Here is a 25,647-nt window from a genome sequence, read left to right as displayed (position 1 = left end):
ACAAAATACTCCTTCCGTCCAAGTTTACTAGTTCACTATACTAAAAATAAGAGTTCTCTTTTACTTGTCCAATTTGAAAAAATCAATAGATAGTTCATCATTTTATACTTATTCTACCCTTGTTATTAAGTGCTACTTATTTTTAAATATATAATAAATAGGAGTGATATAGTAAAATTACTATATTATTTATTGTTTCTTAAGGTGTTCACCAAGTCGATAGTGGACAAGTAAACTTGAAAGAAAAGAGTAATAATTGCATAACTAATGCAATGTTTGGTTACTAGTATTAGATAATACTTGCATTAAATTATGCGTGAATTTATGTATTATTTTATGTAGGATATAATGTGTACCCAGAATACATGTATAACCAATGATGCGATAAAGCTATTCAAAGACGAAAATGTTCTTTTAAAGTAAATAATTCATGTATAATAATCTCATCTCAATCTCAATCACTGCTTAACAATCTCTTTGTTATTAATCTCTGCAAAAACAATCTCAATATAATTGCCATAGCTAGCATATGAACCAAACGACCCCTTAATGTTTTTGTTTCTAATAAAATTTAAACTCTCTTATGATGTTATTTTTTCACCCACTTTATTGGACTGCAAAACCACAATCTTGAATGCGTTTCATTAGCTCCATATCATAATCATTGTAATCACTATTATTTCTTAGCTGGTAAATGAAAAGCTGAAAGCGGAAAGGTTTCTTTTCTGTTTATTAAATTGAAAAGTGCTTCTTAGCTAGTTAGCTCTACTTAAAATCTCCTAGTTTGATATGCTAATGTTACGGACTGAATGAAGATGGACGAAAAGTAAGGACTGGGAGTTAGGTTGATCCTCTGTCTCGATTTGAACGTCCATTTTGGCATGTTACGTAGAAGAGTTCGAAATTGTTGTTTAGTTCTACCCTTTTATATAGTTAGTTGATATTGATGAGAAATAACGGTAGACTACAAGTTTAACGAGCTGAGAAGGAACTTGTTTAGTGTCAATATCCACAAACATTGACCAACAATTAATTTTATTTTATGAATAACCAGCAACATGATAGGAAAATTCATTATATATCGAAGAGGCTAACTTAAATTTTACTAGTGTTTTCCCAAGTGATCTTAGACTTCAATAATATGATATACGATTTTAATCAGATAAAATAACATACCATTAAGCATATCTGATTTTATAGACATTTTCTGGAAGGACTGGTTGCTTATATATAGAAGAAAGTCGACTACTTACATTCAATTTCCTTTCCCTTATGAAGTTCGAACATTCGAACAACAACGGACTATATATAAACGTAAGAAACTTTGGCTATTGTGACATTCTCAAGAAGAAACATAACTACATCAAGCTCTGGCCAGGTAGCAAATAAAAAAATGTTCGGATTGTTTAAACTAGTGCAAATTGTACTCCAAACCCACCATATACTATCATGTTAAAGCAACTCCATTTAAACCTCAATCATACAACAGACCACTCTAGGCCAACATATCTAGAGTATAGGTACAGAAGATCCTTTCCACAAAATTGGATCTCCGGGCAGTTGGATGAAAGGGAGGAAAAATAACAAGCCAAGAGAAAGCATGACCTCACAAATCTGACAATGTCTCACTAAACCAATCTGAAAGACGCTTCATTTTCACTGAAAGCTCTCTATTTTTGGCAAAGTAAGCCTCACCATTTGCTAGCATCACAGAGAAATCATGCTTCATTGCTTCCAAGCTTCTATAATAGTTGTTCTCTAACCTTAACCGGATTATATCAGGTGATAGAGGAACAGGGAACCTGCAAAAAGGAAATCATTTATCGCATTGGGTCCATTAATAATTGTGTATGCCAAACAACAAACATATGTCCGAAGATTGAAAAAATAACTATAGCAAAACCCACGCCCCTCCTCCCCAAAAGAAAAAAGAAAAATGAAAAGAAAGAACAGACACCCCTGCAAAGTTAAATGAGAATACAGTATCGAAAGAGGCTCAAAAGAGGCTACTTTACTCCTTTTTTTGTATGTGTCCCCGGTGTGTGTGGGGGGGGGGGGAGTTTCTGAAGGATGATATGGGGTTTCTTATTGAAATTCTTCAACTTCTACAAAGCAACAGAAACAATGTAAAAAGAGTACCTATTCACAAAATCCAGTTTCCCAGCAACTTGTTTCAATTTTAGAATCCCAAAGAAATCCTGTAACATGCACACAATAGGGTCAGCTCTGATGCTATGAACTACAAAGTTCAGTAATTACTTCAAGGCATAGACAATTGAAAAGATTAAAACCTGATTTCTGCTTGCAGACTGCAGTAGCTCGGTGACAGAAGACAAAACTCTGCTTTTGCTTTCCAAGTCAATATGAGGTTGCTCCCATGAACTATCTATATCATGTAGTTCCCAAGGACTATGAGGATGGGGTTCTGATTCGTCTTTGTATAGGATACCGCATCTTTCCCATGGACTGTCAGGAAACTGGTCAGATTTGGCTTTCACAGAAACTACCCGACCTTCCCACCACCTACCACCTTGATCACTCTCATCCCTCCACCAAACCAGACATTTGTCTCTGTATGACCAATTTCTCTCCATTGCAGTCTCATACCGAGATCTCTCAATAATGAAGTCAGGGAAGTTAACTAGTTCAGGCAGTTTTAGCTTAAACTTCTGTCCAAAGACGGGGGAAGTGCTATCTATGAACTGAAGTGTAACTTTACAGCAACTCTCACCAGAGCCAGGAAGAGTTGCGTAATTAAGATTCTCAACCAAGCAAAATTCCACAGCTCGGAATACAGCTGCATTCTTTGTCCAAGGACCAGGCTCCGACGAATCACTATATTCTATATATTCTTGATGCCCCTGAATTCAAGGAATACCAAGTGGCATTATCACTTAAAAACAAAATGGGAAAAACAGGAAAGAAGAGGCTACGATTAACCAATAGAAATAATGTAATGCACCTGTCGGAAGTATACTACTTCATCGCCTATCTGAGGAATGTAGCGGTAACCCTCTTCATGCTCTGACAATAGCAGCCAATTCATTTTTTTTACTTCCTTATTCAAGATCATTCCAGCTGATAAAACATTTTCCGCCCTGGAAGAATGCTCTTTATTGTCTGTAGATGACCGGCTGGACACATAAGTTGAAGTCCTTCCTAATGGCAGAAAACCCGTAGCCTTCTTGGTCAGCTTTTCTGCATTTCTTGATGAACCTACAGCTACATGGCTCTCTCTTATCTTTACGTCATCTTTCCCGAATGCTGTATCTCTTGACATTGCAGTAAATCTTAAGGATCTCTTTCTACGTGCTGCATCAGTAGCGGCATGAGGGAATTCAGAACCTGATTCGTCATGATCAATACAAGCATCAGAAGTACTTCCACAAATATCATGACTGCGAAGTAAACGCCTTCTAGATCCATGAGACTTGCTTCTGTCAACAGTATCATCCGTCAGTACACCCCAATGCAATTTCTGATCGAATCTACCATGGCCATTGTCTGTTTCTGGCACTTCCGGAACTTGGTTTTGTTCCAAATGGGAAAAGATTTTAGATGTTGATTCATCTCCATAATAAGCATCTGTAGGAAGATTAAATTCAGAATGAGCTTGAGAATCCCTGGAAACTTTCTTTGCTTTTATCTTTATTATGGTTGTCTTCACTCTAGGTTTTGGGTTTACTTCAGGATTGTCGTTGGTGGTAGTCAGCTTGTTTGATCCCGGACCGATGCTTATTTGCTGTGGCTGATGACTAGGTGACGATGACAACTGAAATAATGAACTTTTACCACCTCCTGAGGAACATGCTGCATCTCGTGGATCATTTCCAGCCATCGATCTGCTAGCTTCAAACTGTCCCGGATTTGTTTGAGCCTCAGTCATTAAATTATGGGCCAGACTTTGGATATCTACACCGGCAGAAAAATAGGCATGCTCACACAGAACACCTTTGTGTTCCTTGTCATTAACCATAATATCAGTTTTATTGTATTTCTCAGACAGCTCCATGCCAATTTCATCTGCAGAGTATGATCCTGGCTCCTTTAATCTAAGGTTAACCAGATTATCTTCAATTATCTCTTCACTAGCTTGAGAAGAACACGACTTATCAGCTTGGTTACCACACTGAGTTGCAGTGTCTTTTGATAACTCAAGCTTCTTAGCATCACGAATTTTCAATTTCAGGACTAATCTCCTTTTGTTCTCACCGTTTGTTTGAGGTTCAGCGGATTTAGGAGGTACATCCACAGATCCACCTGTTGAATAGTTCCGTTGTTTGCTCAGCAGCTTGTCATCAGATTCAATGCTCTGATCACTTGACCAACATTCTGGTGACTCAGTTTCCAATGAATCATCCTCAGAGCTACCTTCATCTTCTTCATCTGAAGAGCTGTCAGAATGATAACGCACAATAGCAGGATGTGCAGCTCCTCGCTGAGGTCTTAATGACTTTAGTTTAGTTGACTTCTCTTTAGCCGTAGCTTTTTGCCCATTTCTTGATTTCCTAGTTCTAAGACTTCTAGATGAAGTGCCAACATCTTCATCCTTAACTTTCTTCCTAAGACGTCTTCCAGATGATGTGACTTCCACCTGAAAAAGATGCAAATGTTGCTCAGCCAGGGTAAATAAATAGGTATTCTTTCTGTGTTTGTGAAAGTCGGCACTTACTTCTGATACAGATTTTTTCCTTTTTGATCTGCGCAGGCTATCTTTCTGACTCCGTTTCATCTTCTCTTCTTCACTACACACTGAAGCGCTAGAAGAGCTGTCTCTTACACATTCATGCTCTCCTTCAGTAGAAACCTCCTCATTCATATTGTATTCTGAATCAGTCTCATCATTTAGAATACCATTATCTGGCTCCCAGAAAAGGGTATCGACAAACTCTGGCAGAGGTTCAGCTATTATGTCCAAGTCAGCCACGGGAAAAACTTGGTATCCTAGGCTCAAATTAGCGTCTGTGCCAACAGAAAATTTAATTGAAGGAGGACGCCACTCAGTACCCAGAGCTCCCAAGCGGCGTCGCTGGTACATACTCTGGTATGGTTCAGGATATGGAAGCATACCTAGTATTCCAATTATTTCATGTTTGGAAAAACAAAACAAAAAGGCATTCATTACCATCATCTTGAAACTAAAAAAAATGAGATCAAATGATGAAAGCAATTAATATCTACTTGCGTCACAAAGAAGATCTTGCATGTTCCTCCGATATGGAGCTAGCTGTGTCTCCTGCAACAGGTGAAGAAATGCCTGCTGTTAATACTTCAGGAAACTTAGCAAACTTGTACAAGATGCAACAGCTGTAGGGTTCAGCTGACAGATTAGATCATGCATGTGTTACTCAGATAAGTGACACCAAAACTCCTTAAGTAGTAAAATCAAATGGCAGAACTTAAAAATGGTAAAACAATAAACCTTTTACTCACTTCGTCCATAAACATGACCCACATTGACAGATAAGATCATGCATGTATTACTCAGATAACTTACGCCAAAACTCTTAAAGTAGTAAAATCAAACGACAGAACTTAAAAATGGTAAAACAATAAACCTTTTACCCACTTCGTCACTATAAACATGACCCACATTGACTACAGAGATTAATTGTAAATTGTTTGGAAAGATAATTAAATGGATTTAAATACAGAGTGTATAAAATAATGGTTTCCAATGTCCAAACTTGGATTAGTCATTTAAAAAGATTTCATACCAAGTTTTAAGTAATGTCAAGTAATATTAGTTCTAATAGGATGGGTGGAGAAAAGAATGACATTAAGGAAAGAAATTTGGCAAAGGACAAGAAAGAAAAATATGTCATAATTCAGGAATCAAAGGAGTGAACTAGCATGTCTAAACTAAAGGTACCTGATCAAGAGTGTTCCCCTGCGCATCCTGGATAAGGGGTCGGTAATCCCCAAGGAAGAACTGTTGAAAAGTTACAGCCTCAAGATAACATACAGTAACTGTTAAATGCTTAAAACTATGATGAGAATGAAAAAGAACGCCTCATATACCTGATCATATTTAGCGTCCTTTTGAGACTCGCCTTGGCCTGTATTTAATAAATATATTTGTCCAACATCATCAGAAAGAACAATTGATGTTCCATCCCTTTTCACAAAGAAACAGCAGATCTCCGCACAATCAGTAACTTAGGCATTTCAAATAAAGCAAAGAGCATTTGCACAAGTTAGCAAATCTAATCGGAAATGGAACTGAATGAGTTATTAATTCTGAAGCCAGGATAAATTGGCGTTCTTTTATGGCCCCAAAGGAGAAAGCTCTCGTGATGTCTAAAATTAGTAGCACATTAAGGAATCACCATATACATAGGCAAAGAAACTTTACAAGCCAAATATCAGAGATGCAGGAAAAATTACGAACAACTCTTTAAAATACTTACTGCGAAAACTTTCCATCAACCAACTTAAAGCGTCCTATATCATATGTGCGGATGGGGATCCCCTCCCATATCTGGAAATAGATATAGCAAGAGTTCAACAAACGGAAATACTTCTGTAAAAGGATGTAATACAATCAAACACAAGAACCAGAAACCTACATCCCACAGGATGGTTTTCCCATCATAACCAGCACTCATTGCGATTCTGGGGTTGAAAGGATGAACATCCAGAACATAAGTCTACAAGAGGCAAACAGTTAGCATTAATTACACCAGATAGAGCTTTTTTAATGGGTGTGGGTGGGGCGTAGGGGTTGAGGAACCGTATCAGGAATTCGTTCCAGAGTTGGGTGAACAACATATTTATTTAAAGTTTATTACAACCAAGAAAGTGAAATAAACCGCCATAAAGAATTGCATGACTCTTCTACACTACCCAACCAAGAAATTAGACAATGGTGGACGCAAGCAGAGAAAAAAGTAACCAGTGAACACATGCTGCTACATGGAGCTAAAGTGAAAGTTTCTCAAAAATGTATACTCAAGATGACACAGGAAAATGTAATAAAAACCTAAGCAGAATTCAGAAATATCAGCTTAATCATAGTCAAAAATAACTTACAGACTGCGTGTGACCAGTCAAGGAGTGCACCAAGCTACCATCAATAGCATTCCAAACGCAAATTCGGCAATCTGCATAAGTTCACCTTATGATCGAAAATTACAAATTCAAGCACCAGAAATCTTCTGCTTTGAAATATGAGCATAATATGAATCAACAACCCAAATGGAGGAGCTTTTCTTTCTAACAGGAACCAAGAAGACCTTGATTTCAATTTCTACGAAATTTAAATTTGACTCTCGACGAATACGTATCAATTTTGTTTTGCTAGCCTTGCAGGTGCTTAGGCAAAGAGTCGCACTTCTAAGAGTCCAGTTTCTCAGGAGTTGACTAGTTGTTTTGAGAAAGGGTAAGTAATATATATGTAGCACAAAATGTGCTTGAATATTTACAAGATATTTCCGCTCTCACATCAGTAACCTTTCTAACACATCATCTAGCAAAGATTCTACATCGCTACTCAGTTCTTATTTACATCACTAGTTGCACATATATAGCACAAAACCCATTTCGGATATGACCGGACACGACTCTCAGAGAATTCTTAAGAGACATGGTTCGCAGCTCCTTTAATCATGACAAATTTACTAGGAAGTCATTCTATTACTTTGCAGCCGTCTTAGTACCGCGCTATACTTAAAAGACCATGAGGAATTATCCTCCATAATGCACCTCGATTATTCTCAGCTCACACATTCATCTACTTGCTGAAAGAAATGAGTTTCCTATCCCAGCATTTTTTTCCAAAAGCTTCTTATGCCTGCATTAATCTGATGGGTGCAAACTTAAGCCCATGCCAGGCACCAACATGTCCTATAATAGTATCAACTTGATATCGGTTTCCAATGTTTAAAATCTTGAAAATACCTCAAATGCAACTTCAATAAAATATTTGTCAACCAAAAATTTCCAACTGGCTATTACCTATTCCAACAGACATCCCTTGATGCAAACCAGAAATAACGATTTAACATGAAGTTGAACGTCACACAGTATCTACTCCATACTTGCTAGAACTAGATGTCTGATAACGTGTGTGAAACAAGGGCAAAAATTGGTGGGTGCTCTACAGCAGTAGAGCAAGATTGAATTATTAAAGGCGACAATAAATCAGTAACCAATGGAAAGTAATAAAGTATCCATAGCTCCAACATACCTGTCAGTATCATTCTGAATTCCTGATATGATTTGGGTCCATTATAACATTAAAAAAGTCATCTATTTACTCATTATCAACATGCATTGCTCGTTAGTGTCACGACATACTCCTACTAACAAGCTTGTGAATGTGCATTCATGCCTGTTGAGAATCAACTTTGTATACGGTATAACGGGTCAACAACTAGATGCTTCAATTCACAAACACCAAACTTTAATAGGAAAGAAATGAATTTTCATCCCATAATCATATTTAAAATAGTTTTGAATTCTATGTTGTTCGGACTCTTCAAAATCCTTGCCACACCCGTGTCGACACGAAAGGTGTGGATCCACACCAGATTTGGTCAATTTACCTTGGGTACTTTGACTACATTCCATGACCGAGAAGTATAAATTGATTGGGTAATTGATTTGATATTTGGATTTATGTCATATATATACATAGTTATATTATGCTTTTCTATTATGTGAGATATCTTATGAATAAAATATTAGGTGTCTATAAAGAACTAAGTGTTATTGGTTTTAGTTCAATAACTTTAACTAATCGAAGTATATACTTCATATGTCGTAATATTTATTTATTTGCCGTATCCGCACTCGAATGCATACCCCCCCCCCCAATACTAAACTTTATGTGATCAAGAATCCGACCTCTAGATCCGCACCCGTATTGATACCCGCACTCGAGTCCGAGCAACATAGGCTTTGATGAAATAAAAGTACGTTCTAATGCAAAACTTTTGAACTGAATATGCAATTAAGATAAGATACCCATTATAGCAGCCAGTACAAAGCGATTATCCAGGCTCCATACTATCATGTTAACACCACGAGGAGTAGGGCGAAATCTCTGCCGTGGCCCTCCTCGAGGAGGCTGTGGCGGCATTGGTGGGGGAGGAACTTTAAGATGATATGCCTTACCCCAAGAACGTCCAAGTTTTCCCTGAAAGGATTAGAATATTAATAGTCAGAAAGCACCAGCACAGAGAAATATGTACACTTAATGATGATACACTAGGGCAGTTAGACTTAGTCCCAATTTACAGATGTAATGATGTGTATATTAGTCCCACACATCGGGTTAAGTACTGCATACATTCTGTAGTATGCCTACAAAAGAATACATGCATAATTTTAGACCTGTATTCTTTCTCTTATTTTTCATAAACAAAATCCACAAGAAATCTAGAAGTTGAACACCAATTATCTCAACTTATTCCAAGAAAGAAATCAAATTGATGCAGCCAAGAACTCACATGGGATGACTTGCGTGGTTTAGTGGTCCAAATAATTGCACTTCCATCCCGAGAACAAGTGACTATATTGTCATGGCTAAACCTGAAGAATTGAGTTTTAACAAACACAATTACACAAATCAATGCAACTTCTCCCATCAGTCAATTTGACAGACCAAACTCTATTTTATGTTTAACCATGAGTTAACTATAGCTGATAAAAAGGATATTAGGAACATTGAGATCATTTGAACAGTGGAAAAAGACGTTCACAAACCAAGAGTTCCTAAATTTTGGAATGTAGTCCTCCACAAATGAATCAGAAGTTGAAGATCGTGAAGCAACTGCACAGCCACTGCATAAAAGAATTGCAAGTAAGATAGTGATGACATTTTTAAGGGAGACAACATGGCTGCACCAACCTGAACTGTACATAGTTGACATCATTTTCATGACCAGATAATGTATCTATTTCATGATTTAGTTCCTCGGGGCGATCTGGGGAGAATTTACAAGCACTCCAGACCTGACGACGAATCATTTTCGTGAATCCATACAATATCATCATCCCAGTAATAGAAAAACAACGAAAATAAGTCTGAGTACACCAAAAACTTTCACATCGTTCACATTCTTAACATTTCTTGCATACTTCACACGGTAAACTCTATGTTTAAGTGTTAGCAAAAGTTTCATATTGCCAGGTAACAACCACTCAAACATGGGTTTTGACATAAATAGGTTAAATAATACTAGTACCTAGGTCAGACATTAATTAGAGGACTTTGATAAAGAAAGCTCAGAAGATCTATTATATCTGTCAGGTAACTATACTAAGAGATTAACAAAATATTATCTTATCAAAAGAAAAGGTAAACTACACTAAGAGCTTATTGACTAATAACGAAAATTTCTCATAACCCTGTTTAACTTAATAATGGAGATTTGACAGGGTTATAGTAGAGCATAACATTTGATGCTTGTTCATACCCTCGCTAAAGTATCAGAGCTGCCAGTGACAAAGACAGTTCCATTGGCATTGTATGCACAACACAAAATTTGATGGTTATGTGATGTATTACTTGAGGACTGAATGTTGGTTAGTGCGGGAGCACTGCTCTTCACTGCATAAAACAAAAATCCATTAACAAGCTTGCTAACCAACTACACCAAACATTATCAGACAAATAACTTGTTCTCAGCTAACCAGAAACGTTATCCTTTGGCCTTGGCGAGTAAACGCGTGGAACACATTGGGAATACCTAGCATCCCAAATGCGACAAGTTCCGTCATCTGATGACCTACCGATAGGAAACAAAAACACAAGAGAAGTAACTCACACATCCATGAAGTAAGTCATCCTAAACCCCATGTTACTTAACAAGAAACTTTAATAGAGATGAATACAGATTAAAGTGATTTCTCTGTCGATTGTATAGCCTACTGTAAAATCTTTACTAGCTTTCTTGTGTGTTAACCATCTTTACAGAATTGTAGCTTAGTCTAAGGCTCCCATATCTTCCATCTAATGCTTTCAGTAGTCCTCTAACTCAAAGGAAGTTTTGTAGAGGAATTTAAAAATAAATAATAAGAAAAATTACATGTTATCTGTTGCTTTAACATAAATACAAAAGCATGCACTACCTGGCACACAACTAGACACATATGTTCAAGAGTTTCTTAAAACAACATATTGTGATGTAAAAATTCCTACATTATGAGAACCAAACAGCTTAGTATAGAGTTGCCGTACAGACAAAAACAAATTTTGTGTATATTTGAGGGCTGTCTGAGGTCAACTGAAACCTTCAGATGAGTCTCTATAATTATGAATATACAATGCCACATGGATAAAAGAGGAAATAAAGCAACGAATACAGGACCTTGGTGCGGAGCATGTTCAGAGTGGAACAGGGGATGCACATGAGAGGTGCTTATAGGATGGAATAAGAGAAGGGAGAGAAGGACAAGGAGAGCATGCGATCCTTTAGAGCCTTTTTGATAAGTAAAGATAAAGTAGCTCCTTTAGAGTTTACGTGGACAATGTGGCAAGAGAGAAATAGGAGCGCATCTGAAGGAGTAGAATAGTCTTTTGAATTAATTAGTGGAACATTTTTATTCTGTGAATTCTTTGAGTGATTTTGATATTCCAGTTATTGTTGATGTTTTTTCATGAGTTATTGTTGATGACCAGATGAATTTATACAGTCATGCTTTGTTACATTATGTAGAAGTACCTTTTGTGCAGGCCTAAAAAGTGGGATTTCCCATCACATCAATAAAATTTGAACTTCATAAAATCCCTTAAAACTAGGAGAAACAACGAAAGAATTAAAACTAATCAAGAAAAAGAACAATAAGTTGAGTCTTAATCTTACTAGCGTACTGTAGGCACTCAGCGCTTACTTAATTACAGTGATGGACTAGTCCACAAATATTTCTTCCATTTCTTCTGCTATCATGTTAGTTTCTTCTATCATATTACTCCCTCCTTATAAAATAGATATCCAATTTGATCCAATGTAGAGATTTCACAGAAGAACGCTTGAAAAGATTATTTTTCTCATGATGATGGTGTCCGCGCCAGCTTGCGCACACCTCGACTATTCCAACGGGTACCTACTACCTCCCACCAGCACAAGTACCTGGTAACTCTATTCACCAAGGCTTAGACAATAAATCTTACCTCATCAAAAATAAAAATAAAAAAACATGAGGAATGATTTTCTAGAAGGTAAGGATCACTGGGTGATGAATCGACTTCAGTTAAGACGTAGTATTCTAATTCTAATGATGATTAGGATGAAGCTATAAAAACTTTTAACACAGCAATTTGGTTGCTGAAACCATCTAGACAGTGTGCAATGCCGCAGTATATAATTGATATATCAGAGAAATCAAATGCCAAAATCTGGAAAACCAGTGAGCTATAGCTTTTTTTGAACCTTTGGGCATGAAAATTTGGAGCCAATGAAGAGAAAGAAACAAAGCTGTTTATATTTCTCTCTTCAACAGTGTGCTATTCTTTTTACTTTTTCTACTTCAAGTCAGTTTGTGTTTGGTATCAAACAATTTGCTATAATAAAATTTACAGATGCATTGTCACTAATTGTTGGACTAACAAAACTAGCAAAATAGGAGATAAAAATGGTGAGATTGATGCATATAATGAAGTTGATTTTTAAGTTGAAATATTAGTTGTAAAAATAGAAAGATAGAAGACCAGATCACCCATGCACCCCTCGTGTCTCAGGAAAAAAAAAAGATACTCCAACAATTTCCAAATTCAGAAATTTGCATATTTGTGTTCTAGATGCTTTTTGTGTGGGGAAACAGCAGAGACAGTTAACCATCTCTTCCTTCACTGTAAGATAACATCTCATCTATGGAGAATTATTCTTAACCTCAAAGGCATTTCCTGGACCATGCCTGGGAAGTTTATAGATACTCTTAAAAGTTGGGAGGAAACAGGACTACAGGCAAAGGACAGGACCAGATGGAGAATTATACATTGCATTTGGTGGACAATTTGGAAAGAGAGAAACTCCAGATGTTTTGAGAATGTGGAGAATGGAGTGCAGAAGATCAAGTTAAACTTTATTTTGCTGTTGTGTTTTTGGTGTAATCAGACCTACACAAATGATACCGACACCATTATTGATATTTTAGATTCAATATAGAGAGTGTCAGTGATAGTTAGAGTCTCTTGTATATATGGTTTCAGTACTACCTACGTACTGTTTTGCTACATACGAAATACAGAAAAGTTACCAGTTTCAAGAAATTTGCATATTTGTTATTTCCATAAGTCACAGTTACTCTGTTTGGTTTAATCAAATAGGGCTAGATCTCTTACGCATAATAATGCATCATGTCTCTTCAAAGAGAAGGAGCAACAATAAGGATGGCTTACGATAGAAGCTGATACACAGAGCTAGGCCTTGGAGTAAATGCAATAGCAGTGACAGCTCCAGTGTGCCCACGCAAAACTGAAATAGGTAACCCATCTGGCAAACGCCACTGAAGTACAGAGAAAGTAGATAAGCCGCTCACTCTTCAACAGAAGATCTTCTTGCCCAAAATTATTAATCTTCAAAGAAAGCAAGAAGATGTCTGTCAAGTGGGAGGAGAATCTTACAACTCGAATGCTGTAGTCATTTGACGCAGACGCCACTAAAGCATTGTTTGAACTGACAGCTAAATCAGTGATGTCACCCTAATAGAATGACAAGCAAATAAGTGGAAAAAGGCAAAAACGCATTTCATAAGGAAGAACTGAAGTTGACACTTCCGTGAACTTACTTCATGTCCTCGGCAACTAGCCAGACAAAATCCAGTTTCCATTGACCAAATCTTGACAAGGCGATCATCAGATCCAGTAATCACATATCTTCCTGAGCGGTCAAATATTGCTAGACGATACAGAAAAAAGGCAGAGAAATTGAGCTGAAGGTTCGCATGTCATTTTGACTGACAATCCATTATATCTCTAATATGATAAGCCTTAAAGACTGCTAAATGTCTCTACAATAGAAAAACAGCAGCTATCTTTAAAACTACTAGTAGCATTCAATTTTTGGAATTTCCCGTATAGCAGATGAAGTTGTGTGTTATATTGAGCATAAATGACGTGCCCAGAATGAAAACCCATTTGAGTAAAAACATTTAATTGTCTAGATGCAGAAAGAAGCAAACTAGAAAAGTTTTAAACTCATACCACAATAAACAGCATCCCTATGTCCCCTTAGTTTCTTTATGGTTTGCATCTTCTGAACCATAGTTGACGGCTTTGCAATAGCATAACTTGCAAGACGAATAGATGGAGCACGGTGATGTTTTGGGAAACCACCTCCAATCTCTCTCAAACTTAGACCATGCACCTGATTAGCCTGCATGTGTGGCCAACGGAGGTATGAAGGAAGGGATTGAGCCTGCTTATCTACTCTGTTTCTCTCACCTGTCCATCACATATTAAAACTTATATAAACAGAAAAACCTAGACTGTCAACAGAACATAAATATCATGCTATTTAAGAGAGAGAGCAGAAAAGGGAGAGGAACAATGTACATATAAGATCACAGTGCAAATGATAAAGCTAGTTTTTGAAGAAATAGTAGTTTGGAAAGCTTTCCTGGATAACTTAGCTCACCAAAACAAATTGATGATAGTACATCGTTCACAATCAAAGATGCAGAATACTTGCCAAAAGAATTTTTTTTAATAAGAAGAAAGCACCTATAAGCTGCTTTAGAGTGAGACACCTTATAAAGCCAAAGAAACACACAAATTCAAATGCAATACAACCCTCAAAATTCTACTCAGCAAATTGTGGTATTCTTCTTCTGGCTTATCCTCTATTGGCCAAAATGAGTACCGAAGCTATAGTTGAAGTGATAGTGTATGTCAGTCCAAGAGTAGAGAGATAAAGTTAATCTTGTAATATGCTTGGACTCCTGCTATTATAAAGGTTCACTATCCAGTGACATGAATCTGAAGAAATGTTGGATAGTGCAGGGAAGAGGTTTATATTTCAGAAAGGGTGGACATATACACGGCACATGCCCAAGAGGAGAGTAGAGAAATTAATTAAGGATGAAAAGGAGTCTGTTTAAACCAAAAAAATTGATAGTGAAAAAGAGAAAATTGAGACATGTGTAGGTCGTTTTACAAAAGAATATTTATTAGATCTTAAACCATCACAAAATTACTTACAAGCCAAAAGAGAAAAAGGCCCAGATCCAAGTAGCGTGGGGACATCAGCAGCACCTGGGGCATCTCCCCCACTACATTGCAATGGAGGACCCAAACTCAGCAGCAGCTGTTTAAGCAACTTTACTAAGTGATCCTTTTCAACATGAGGATACCTATCATCAGCAAACTAAAGGTTTAAATGACAAAAGATCAGGAATGTGAATTAAATGTTTAAGCAGAAAAAGATGGATAATACAGGGTTTCCCCTACTTATAATAAAATTATTTACCTTTGCAAGAAAATAAGCAGAAACAGATAGATTTGTGGCATGTTAACCAGGTCAACTTTCCTAAGGACCAAGCACGCAACATTATAATCATTTTGAAAGCGTCACTAAGTATGAAGAATTCATCTCTATGTAAGCAAAAGATCTACTGTGAAAGCAATATATAGTATCATAGAAAAGTAGCTCATAATTGATTTGTAAAAAGAAAGTTTAAAAATCTATAGGACTTAATCAGAATAGGTTGAAATTCTTTACCACAATTCAATCATTATATATTTGAAATAAATTCATTAAAAGAATTGAATAGATGTATCCAGGGAGAATTCAACTGGAAGCAACTATTCCCTAGATCACATCTTGTGTACAAACAAATAAAAATATTTTTACGAGTCACACCTTAGCACCAGATCTTCATAATTTAGAGGGAAAGAAACACCATTGTCATCTTCATCTCCACTACGTACATCTTTTCTTGAATACCAAGCATGATATCTCCTAGGTAGAAGCTCATATTCCAAAAGTTCATCATGGAGTATCCCAAGCGTTTTTCGGCATGGCCCAGATGACAAAAAATGCATAATCAGAAAATAAACTTCTCTAAGGTCAATATTTACATCCTTCATTAGGGTATGTTCAGCAAATCTCGCTTCTTCTTCAAATTGAGATTTTGTGTATACCCTATTCAGGAAACTTGTAGGTGCCATACTTGATAACGTAGCGCCATTTCTAGATGTACACTTCCCTGAATCCATCCTTTGTTAGCAAATAAATTGTCCACTCTGTGTTTTCCTCTTCAAAGAGCAAGATTCATGACTCCACAATCTCATGAACTGAAATTAGAAAGCAAACTCAATCAATTTTCTCGGAAGTAAATGCAGAAGTTCTCATAAACACTTCATGAAACATATTTTAACCACCACGAAACAGGGCGCACAAAGGTCACTATACAAGGTCAAAGAAGCACTTAAATATGATTCTTCCAAACATGTTATTCTCATGCAATGAATATATGACAAGACAATAACAAGACCCCCCCCCCCAAACCCCTTCCTTCCTTTTTCATTTCACCTTCACATTACAGCTGCATGGAAGTTATTATAATACTAATGTTACATCTCTAATTACAAGTATCACACTACAAAATTAACACATTCGCATACTAGCAGCAAGAAAAATAATTAAATCAGGATAGTGGCAAACCAACTAGACAAAAAAATCTTTCAATTTCACACCTATTCCAGGGGAATAGAAATAAATTAACCTGAAAGAACTCTAGGATTTGTGTGAGACTTCAACCAACAACTCTAAGTAGGAAAATATGTCGCAAACAAGTTAATGCATGAATTCCAAGATTTTATCATTCAATGAATGGAAACAGGAGGGGGGAGAGGGGCAGGAACGAGGAGAGGTGCACAAAGCACGTTACATCAACTGAATATGAAATAACTTTTTAGAGTTACACATGATTTTTTTTTTATTGTTTACACATGATATTTCCTTAACAAGAACTGGTGTGTTTTCATTTTGATTAGTAGAATAACATAACATGGGTAGTTCCATACTGCATAGGACTAGCTTGCAATTTCTTAACCACATAAAAACTCTTCTAGGTTAGGGGGAGGAAGGCTCTCTATCTTTCTCCCAGTGCAGTAGACACTGAAGAACAGGTATGCCTACATCATCCTGATTGAGTATACACAATTTTTCACCAACCAAACAAGGAAAGAGTTAATTGGTTCACTCTTAAATGGAAAAAATACTCCAAGTTCAATCCACATTGGGTACAAAAGGCAAGAAAAATCTGGATAATATGCAATACACTTTAAGCACCAGTTTCTTGCTTGTAACTGTTCTTTTTAATTATTAAAAGAGAATTTGGAAGTTATATGATGCCCATGACGGAGGGCGGGCCGATGACGGCGGGTCCAAGAGAAAGATTGCCAAGCTTCTAAGCTGGCAAACTTCTGAAGCAGGGGTGCACATAACACCTTAGGTGAATCCCACATCGGAATGGGAGAGGAAAGTGTAATGCTTTATAAAGAACATAAAAGCTGGTTGCTAAGCATAACCACATGTCCTCGGCATAGATGGATAGAGAATTTTCCAAAGATTCAAAATCAAATAGACATCAAATAGAGTGTAATTATGAATCAATCATGCATACAACTCAGTATCCTCGAGCTCTACCTCTTCTCTTACATCCTTAGTCCCCTGAAGACACAGTAACTTGGTAGAAATTGTTCCCAAAAAAAGGCCAGCAACTTGGTAGAAATAGATCACATCAAAAACAATTGATGGCCTGCGTGGCAGGTCAAAAATTGCTTGATACATACAATTCACCCACACCAACCAGTTAATGGACGATATGGACAACCTTATCATTATCTGATAATTTGAGCTTAATGATCCACTATTTTTGAAGAGCAAAAGTACTGATGTGATATGTATTTCCTATTAGTCTAATTTAAAGCTTAATCGCCATTTTTCCTCTTATTTTTTTCCGTTTGACTTATATTGTTTGTTATCTAATGGTGGGAAAGCACGAATTCAGTTACTTAATCTACAGCAGCTGAGGAATAATTTACTCGCTAGAAAGTCAGGGTTTATACCTTATATACCAGAATGGTGCAACTATTGTATTCCATAAATTTAATCACCACTGGTGTTGGAATTATAATTGTAATCCTCCTCTTCCTTTAGCATCATTAGTACTCACTCTGCGAACATGATCTCTTCCCTGAGCTAATATGGCAAGGTTGAATGTGCCTGTCACACACTATGGCTCCATCAAAAGGTACTAATTTCTTTGTGAAACCAAGCTTTTCCATTGTTAGAAGATCGTTAGCACTGTTCTTGTTTAAGCTTCAAAAGGCACAGACACTGGGAGCCAAAAAAAAGTTAGGCTTGCTCTGACACCTTTATCGGACTGAACAACGCAGGACAGCAGACAATTTTGGTAGAATTAATGCGTCGGAATGATTGACAAGATAAAATTGCCCTAAAGGAGGGCATGGGATTTCAATGCACTCATTAGTCATTAACCCCTTGCAGATAAAAAGAAGACGGACATGACATCTTCATTTTACGTCCTTCCATTTTCTCCTTTTCGTACATCCCACGCAGCTCTGGACAGATAGCGTGACACACTAAATCCCTCATTGTATCCGCATCAAGATCATAATCTATGGTTATTTGGCTTAACCATTAACTACCAAAAACTTTGCAAACATTAACATATACGCGTTTAATAAACCTCAGCAAAGTTTATGCAGGAGGAAGTTAAATACTTTTTAAGTTACTAAACCATAAAAATTTATTCTTTTCTTGAACAGGCCATAGAGATTCATTCTTTGAACAAGTAATAAAAGAAGAAACCGTTTGATATTTTCTAGAAATATTCAAAGTCCCCGGTTAAACTCAACAAGTGAATATTACTCAAACCATAAGCTACAAAAGATCCCTCACACAAGTTTGGTATCACACATGAATGACAAGATGATGCAGACGCAAGGGGAAAAAATTAAACTACAGAAACAACACAACATTCAGCCAATCATGTTATTAATGACTAAGCTATGTCATAATCTGAGGCTAGTTGTGATTGACTCTACGAATCTTCTATTTCCATTTCGCTCTACCTGACCCAATTCATTCCAATTATGATCAATAATTTGTCTGTTAAAGCAAATTCGGGTTCTCTAGAGATTCCCTAGATCTCATACTTGTCGTAAACTAACAAGCAATTCTCTAACTAGATTAAAAATGACGCATATGAATCCTCTATATCGATTCCACATTCAATTCCAATTGCGATAAAATAATTGTTTCTAAGGCAAATTAGGGTTCTCTCGAGATTCTCTAAATCTCACACTTATTCGTAAACTAACAAGAATTCTCTAACTGGACTAAAAATGACGTGTATGAATCCTCTATTTCAATCCGCTCTAGTTGACCCATTTCATTCCAGTTACGATCAATAATTTGCCTTTTAAAGCAAATTAGGGTTCTCAGAAGATTCTCTAAATCTCACACTTACTAATTAAAAAACTAACATGCAATTCTCTAGCTAGACTAAACATGAGCTGCATAACTAGTCATATATAATATCAAGAATCCTATAAAGACAAAAAATAAATCTGCCAAAAACCCAAAGCACAGTAAGCTGGGATTTTCTTAGTCAGAAATATTCCAGTGAAAAAAATTAATAGGAACTAATACTAGATTAGCATCTCTTTTCATCCCCTAGTTTTATATTTTTTTCACAAAAAAAAAAAAAGGAAACATGCAGCAAAGCATGTGTAATTTAGAGACCCAAATTTGTTAAAGTAAAAGAAAGAAGTAGTTTTTATGATTAACCTGAGAAAAATAGGGCAAGCTTATCCCCAGAAGAGCTGATGATTTTATAGGCAAGAAACAGATGAGCTAAAAGGGGTTCTGATTTAAACAGTGCACTTGCTGTAAAGTCAGATGCAGATGTTTGCCCTCAACCTCCAAATCACAGAAACTGTTTTCAAAGGAAATGGAAAGTTAGCTCTTTTTTGGGGACAACGACGGAGAGATGTTTGTTAAGGAAAATAGAAAAGACAATACAGTGGTACTATGAATTCTGGCGATATGGCCAATCCAAAATTTGGAAAACACCCAATTCCGTTTGACGCCGCAATTCCCCTACTTTGTTGGTAAAAAGTTAAAACCTTGTCTTTTCCTTACTTTTATTTTTAATTATTTTTTTTTTGGAAATTGGACTTTCATGTTTATTAGAATGCACAAAATAAAAGTACAACGGTTTATACTCGAAATGGGATAACAATTGAATTTATACGCGATTATAAGAATACGTGAGGTAAATTGATATAAATTGAGAAAACAGATTAATATTGAAATCAATGACATAAAAGTAAATGCAAACTACACAAGTTGAATAGTCTTAGCCTTGAAGGTTGGTCAACCTCGAGTCTAAAAGTGCCTCAATCGATATCGGAACGGAATGATAAGGTAATTAGAAATAACAGTGTATTGATTTGGGATGCGTGTTACAATGTGTATAACAAATAATTAGACCTCCCCTACTCTACATATAATTCTATAAAATGTAAAAAAATCTCATGATTTGTTAACTAATCGGTCTCTCCTTGATATGTGCCAAGATTTCCGCCGCGATATCCGACCGATTGCGGATATTACGTCGCGATATCCGACCGATTGCGGATATTTTGGCCTTCCGTTATTTGGTCCGATAATGTTTTCTCGATCTTGTTCGGAGTCCAGGGTCGGTTTCAGAGTGAGGGCTCGATGATCTTGAAGACGTATGCTCCAATTTCGTACCTTGGTTCGATATAATCTAGGGTCGATCTTTAACCCATCACGTTTCAGTCCCGATCTGTCATGCAATATATGAGCCCGATTTCGACCGTATACAGATAGTTCCCTCGTTTTTCGGAGAGTAAACGACGAGAAACGATATGAGCCCTCGATCTTCGTCTTGATCCTTCGCGCCATAAACGACAAAACTGACTAAACGTCTCGTTATTCACGTCTTTAATGGCATTAAATGTTCGTTAGTTACTGGTCGGCCATTACAGGTTTTGAACCGTCGTTTGCAAACAATAAATACCTCCTCATTATCTCATTCAAACTTTACTTTCAAAACTTTTGCCCTCAGATATTAGAAATTTCTTTATTCTCAAACAACCATTTTCTAATCACCCCGAAATCACTTTATAAGAACCTCTGTTCTTTACCCCAAATTGTCAAGCATATCCTTTTAACTTCCTCTTTTCCTTTAACCTTCCAAAAAAGAAAAAATTGCGAAGACCTTAAAGTCTGTTCCCCAAAAGAAAGCTCCCTCTGCCTCGTGACCGGCTAAAGAGGAAAATGTTCCGTCTATTGCTACTGCAGAAAAGACATCGGAGCCTACCTTGCAAATGTACATTCCTGCAGGATGCCCGATCGATGCTGATTTCAAGGTTGAGAAAACCTCTTCCATACTGGGTCGGTGTGAACCGGTCTAAAGATATGTTTACTCGATTACTGACAGTCTCCTCTCCAAGGTCAAGGAAGATTGCAACTGGGTCAGTAAGCACGTGGTGGTGCCTATGCCCGAGGAATTAATTACTACCCACGTGGAGGGTTTTTTAAGTGTTTACACTTATCACTTCACATTAGGCCCTTTGGACCAGGTCATCATCGCCTTTTGTAAGAGGAACAAGGTGACCCTTGGTCAAATTCATCCTTCTTTCTAGAGTATAGTAATTCTTCTCCGCTTCTTCGTAAGCAAAATCGAGAAGTGTCCCTTCACCATCAATCATCTCATGCGTCGGTATAGTCCCCGACTCTATCGAGGGGGATTAATAAAACTTGCTCATCGGGCCACTAAGGCCCCATTCTCAAAAATAGATGAGGATCGAGACCGAGGCTAGTTGGGTTGATTTGTTCAAGTGAAAACCTCAGATTTAATCCCGATTGAAGATATTCCATTTCTTGAGAAATGGAACATGAAATGTAAGTGTAATATTGCCTTTAAAATTTTGTTTATTGCTTTTCCTTTTTCCTTCCTTCTTATCGATGTTTTCGTGGTGCAGCTATTGCTCGAATGTCGGATGCAGTTCCTCGACTCAAGGAGTGGGTCAAGGGCATCGTGTCACAGAAGCCTTATTCCGAGAGCGCGTGGCGGGAACTTTTAAAGGTCCGGTAGGAGGCCCATTTTCACGGTAATATCCTTTTCTAGAGTAGACTATAGACAACACTTGGGCTTCTTCTGAGCTTACTCATTTTTTTTTCTTTATATGCCTTGGGAAGGATGTTGCAATAAGGCCCCCGTCTGGAGATGAAGAAATCCTCCCCCAATCACCTGCTCTGAAGCAGGATAAAGAGAAGAAAAGAAAAGGGGCTCCGAGTTCCTTGAACTCGGAGAAGCAGAAACCAAAAAGGAGGCAGGTGTGCAAACCCAAGGAAAGCACTGACGCCCTCCCATCGGACTTAGCCCACCGATTGAGGGATGAGTCCGAAGAAGAAGAAGAGAATTCTGAGCCGGTGGCCTGCGTGCGAGGCAACATCGCATTGCCTCAAGCCATGGAGGTTGCTGAAGGGGCAGTGACCGGGGCCTGTGAACCGGAGAGGGGCGAGGCAATTTTGCCACAAGCTAGGGAGGTCGACAAGGAGACCATTACCGATATTCCTTGAGTAGAGGAAATTCCCCGAAGGATGCGTTTGGGGTGATTTATCTCTCTGAGTCTCCCTTATTTCTGACGCCATGATCAACGAGGACCATATGCTGAAAGGGCGTTCACACGAGAGGCCTCAAAGGGCAGTAGATTTCAATAACTTCTTTGATGGATTAGAATCTACCGCCTCGGAGGACGTCATCGGGTTGGGTGGCATATCGGTGCCAAAGAAAGTGTCGTCTTCGAGAGCTAGCGGGTCTTCCTCGAGTTCGAGGTTAGGGGACCTGTTCCCGGCTCCGAGTGTAGATCCTGACCAGAAACGGTCAATTATTATGTCTATTACGGAGGATGCTCGAGTTCTCTCTACCCCCATGGGGGTTGCCAGCTATCTTCGGTGCCTAGTGACCGAAGAGGACCAGTCCAAGGTGGACGAAGTGGAAGCGCCCTACCTGTTCAACGAAGCCCAACAGGCGTTAAATCGGGTAATTTTGAATGCCTCTTTGTTGTCTACTTAGATTTTTAAGTTGCAAACAATCATAACACTTTTCTTTATGCTTGCAGGCCTCGGGACTTTATCATGAAACATTTCTCCAATATTGTGAGGAGTTAACCCAACACGAGGTCGAGATTCGGGAGCTTACTGAGAAGAGGGACGCTTACAAGCTTCCCAGTGAGAAACTCCAGACCGAGATAGAAGCAGCTCGGAAGGACCATGTTGAATGGGTCGAGGAGGTAAGACGAGTACTTGAAGATAGTGACGATGATTCGGACACAGTGGCTAACGATCCAAACCTGCAGGTTCAAAAGTGACTTGACCAGATCGGGTAACTCTAAGTAGAGATGGACACGGTGAAAGCTGAGGCCGAAGAATAGAAGAAAAACATGGACCTTCTAGCGTTAGAAAAGGAGACTGCCAGGCACAACTGACGTCGATTGAGGACCAGCTTCGGGGTGCAGATGAAAAGACCTCGACTCAAGCCAAAATAATAGAGGAGATCCAGCCTCAACTTAGTGCGGTCTCCAGCCAAAAAAATTTGGCCAAGGAACTTGAGGCGGCTAGGCCGGAGATTGTTGTGATCAAGGGCTAGGCTGATGAGAAGGTGGCCCAGCATAAAGTCGATGCTGAGGCGGCTCAAGCCAAGTGAGACATTTGCTGGAGCATATGAAGTGGCAATCCCGAAGGGAGGCCCACGAGGGAGTTTAAGCTTAGGCTTTCAATTTGTTGACTGAGATTGTGATTGCCAAGGTATCTGAAGCCAAGGACAAGAAGCTGGTTTATCCCGAGGAGGAGGATTATGAGGGGTCCGAATATTCGGATGAGCCCGAAGGTCATGAGACCCTGAAGGCAACGACGCGGCCCCCGATGAAGATTAGGTCACTTATGATCTTTTTAGACGGTTTTGTCTTTTGTTTTTTAGGCCATTTTTGGCCGATGTAGAGTTCTGTATCGGGGCCATTTGCCCATTGTAAAAAGTTTTTTGGATAAATATACAAGGCTTTCTTTCCCTTTCATCTTTTGAAGTTTTCCTTTGCTTTATTATTTGTGTTCACAAAGATCAAAATGCCTTAGCATGAAATAATTTAGGTTATGCTCGAAGGTTCAAACAAACCTTGGGGGTTCGGTGTTACCAAAAACCTTATCCCAAAGTAAGTAATTCGGATTATAGTTTGCAGAGGGTAGCCTTTAGAACTAGTTATGAAAAAAATTCGTTTTTGAAGGCCTAGTTTTTGTTACGGGTCTCAGACGTCTCCGAGCCGTGTTAATATGGTCGTAGCCTTTTAGTTTGGGAGCCTCCCAGTGGACTTGGTTCCCCGAGTTACGTGGGCTTGCCTAAAATAACAGTCCCCGAGCGGAAGTGGTTGTGGCCTTTAAAATTCTAGGGTTACCTAATAGGTCTTATGCCCCCGAGGTCTAATAGCTTAGACCGTCCGAGTTTGTTTCGGACGATAGTCCCCGAGTGAGAGAGTGATCGTTCCAACTTAGGTTATAAGTGACCATTGGGCTCATTACCGTTAGGGGATCGGAAGCAGGAAACTCCTTAAGGAATGTAAACAAAAAAATTTAAAAGACAAGATGATTGCAAGGAAAAGGCTTCTTTTTATTATTGTGCATAATAATAACATATGTGTACATGCTTTGTGTTAGGGTTCGAGCAGCCTATGCGGGCATGGTTCATTTGACCGTTTAGCCCTTATGATAAATCCTATCGATCGATACCCTTCAGCTACGAAGTTTCTTTCCTTGCTAAAGTCGATATCCAAGGGTAATACCCCCTCCCCCAGTATTCGTGGTTGATTGTAGAGGAGACTCGGATACTATTAATGTGATCTTCGACACCGATTCGTAATCGGTCTTTGATTCTAAGTTAGCATGATCCACCGTTGCCCTCTTTTAAAACCTTGCTGGAAAACCCATTTGGGACAATCGGTTCAAGGGAAAAAGAGTACAACGCGTGCTTTCAGACCTAAAAACTTCGTACTGGTTCTTGTCGGTCACCTGCAAGTGTTAGTCCGAAATATAAATAAAAGAAAATGAACGAGGTCGTACCTTAGCAGTAATACCATTTTAGGTGAATTACATTCCAATTACGTGGTAGTTGTTCATTATTTATCATTCCAAGCTTGTAAGATCCTTTTCCAGTGATTTCGATGATATGATACGGCCCTTCCCAGTTCGGCCCCAACTTTCCTTCGCTCGGGTTTCGGGTGTTCAACGTGACCTTCCTTAACTAATTCCCCGATATTGAAGTATCGAAGGTTGAACCTTCTGTTATAATATCTCTCGATCCGTTGCGTTTGGGCAGCCAATCGAACAAGGGCGGCTTCACGCCTTTCATCCAATAGCTCCAGGCTTGTATTCATTGCCTCATCATTTGATTCCTTTGTTGCATATTGGAATCTTATACTTGGCTCCTCGACTTCAATCGATATTAGAGCTTAGACACCGTATACTAATGAGAACAGAGTGGCACCTGTACTGGACTTCGAGGTCGTACGATATGCCCAAAGGACTTTGGGTAGGATTTCCTTCCATTTTCCTTTGTCGTCGGTCAACCTATTTTTAAGGTTCTGAA

General features: G+C 38.2%; 1 protein-coding gene across 3 annotated transcripts; it reads right to left on the bottom strand.

The window, feature by feature from the left end:
* Positions 1–1,286: 1,286 nt before the first annotated feature.
* LOC107805045 (uncharacterized) lies at positions 1,287–20,022 on the bottom strand. Of its 3 annotated transcripts, none has more exons than XM_075245108.1 (24): positions 19,767–20,022; positions 15,807–16,240; positions 15,146–15,297; positions 14,150–14,389; positions 13,735–13,844; positions 13,571–13,648; positions 13,346–13,452; positions 10,639–10,733; positions 10,422–10,555; positions 9,854–9,957; positions 9,709–9,786; positions 9,453–9,534; positions 8,968–9,139; positions 7,033–7,103; positions 6,570–6,650; positions 6,411–6,481; positions 6,022–6,118; positions 5,873–5,932; positions 5,182–5,236; positions 4,673–5,070; positions 2,963–4,594; positions 2,292–2,861; positions 2,140–2,198; positions 1,287–1,802 (listed from the first exon to the last, which is right to left on the bottom strand). In XM_075245108.1, exons 2-24 carry the CDS (start codon positions 16,160–16,162, stop codon positions 1,607–1,609), a joined length of 4,998 nt encoding a protein of 1,665 aa, XP_075101209.1. In that variant the 5' UTR covers positions 16,163–16,240; positions 19,767–20,022; the 3' UTR covers positions 1,287–1,606. The 3 variants fall into 3 exon arrangements, with proteins under 3 accessions (XP_075101209.1, XP_075101211.1, XP_075101210.1); XM_075245110.1 differs by having other exon boundaries at positions 15,146–15,311; positions 19,767–20,009; XM_075245109.1 differs by lacking the exon at positions 19,767–20,022 and adding an exon at positions 18,020–18,290.
* Between the last annotated feature and the right edge of the window lie 5,625 nt (positions 20,023–25,647).

This window comes from Nicotiana tabacum, chromosome 22 (genome assembly GCF_000715075.1).
Source record: "Nicotiana tabacum cultivar K326 chromosome 22, ASM71507v2, whole genome shotgun sequence".
NCBI lineage: Eukaryota > Viridiplantae > Streptophyta > Magnoliopsida > Solanales > Solanaceae > Nicotiana > Nicotiana tabacum.
The sequence above is the reverse complement of the archived record's forward strand: the minus strand, read 5'-3'. Positions and strand labels throughout refer to the sequence as shown.

Coding starts and splice junctions, on each gene's coding strand:
- LOC107805045 (XM_075245108.1), bottom strand. CDS start 16,162: ATGGATTCAGGGAAGTGTACATCTAGAAATGGCGCTACGTTATCAAGT. Junction 2,862..2,962: donor AAGTAGTATACTTCCGACAG/GTGCATTACATT, acceptor CCTTGAATTCAG/GGGCATCAAGAATATATAGA. Junction 2,199..2,291: donor AGTCTGCAAGCAGAAATCAG/GTTTTAATCTTT, acceptor TGCATGTTACAG/GATTTCTTTGGGATTCTAAA.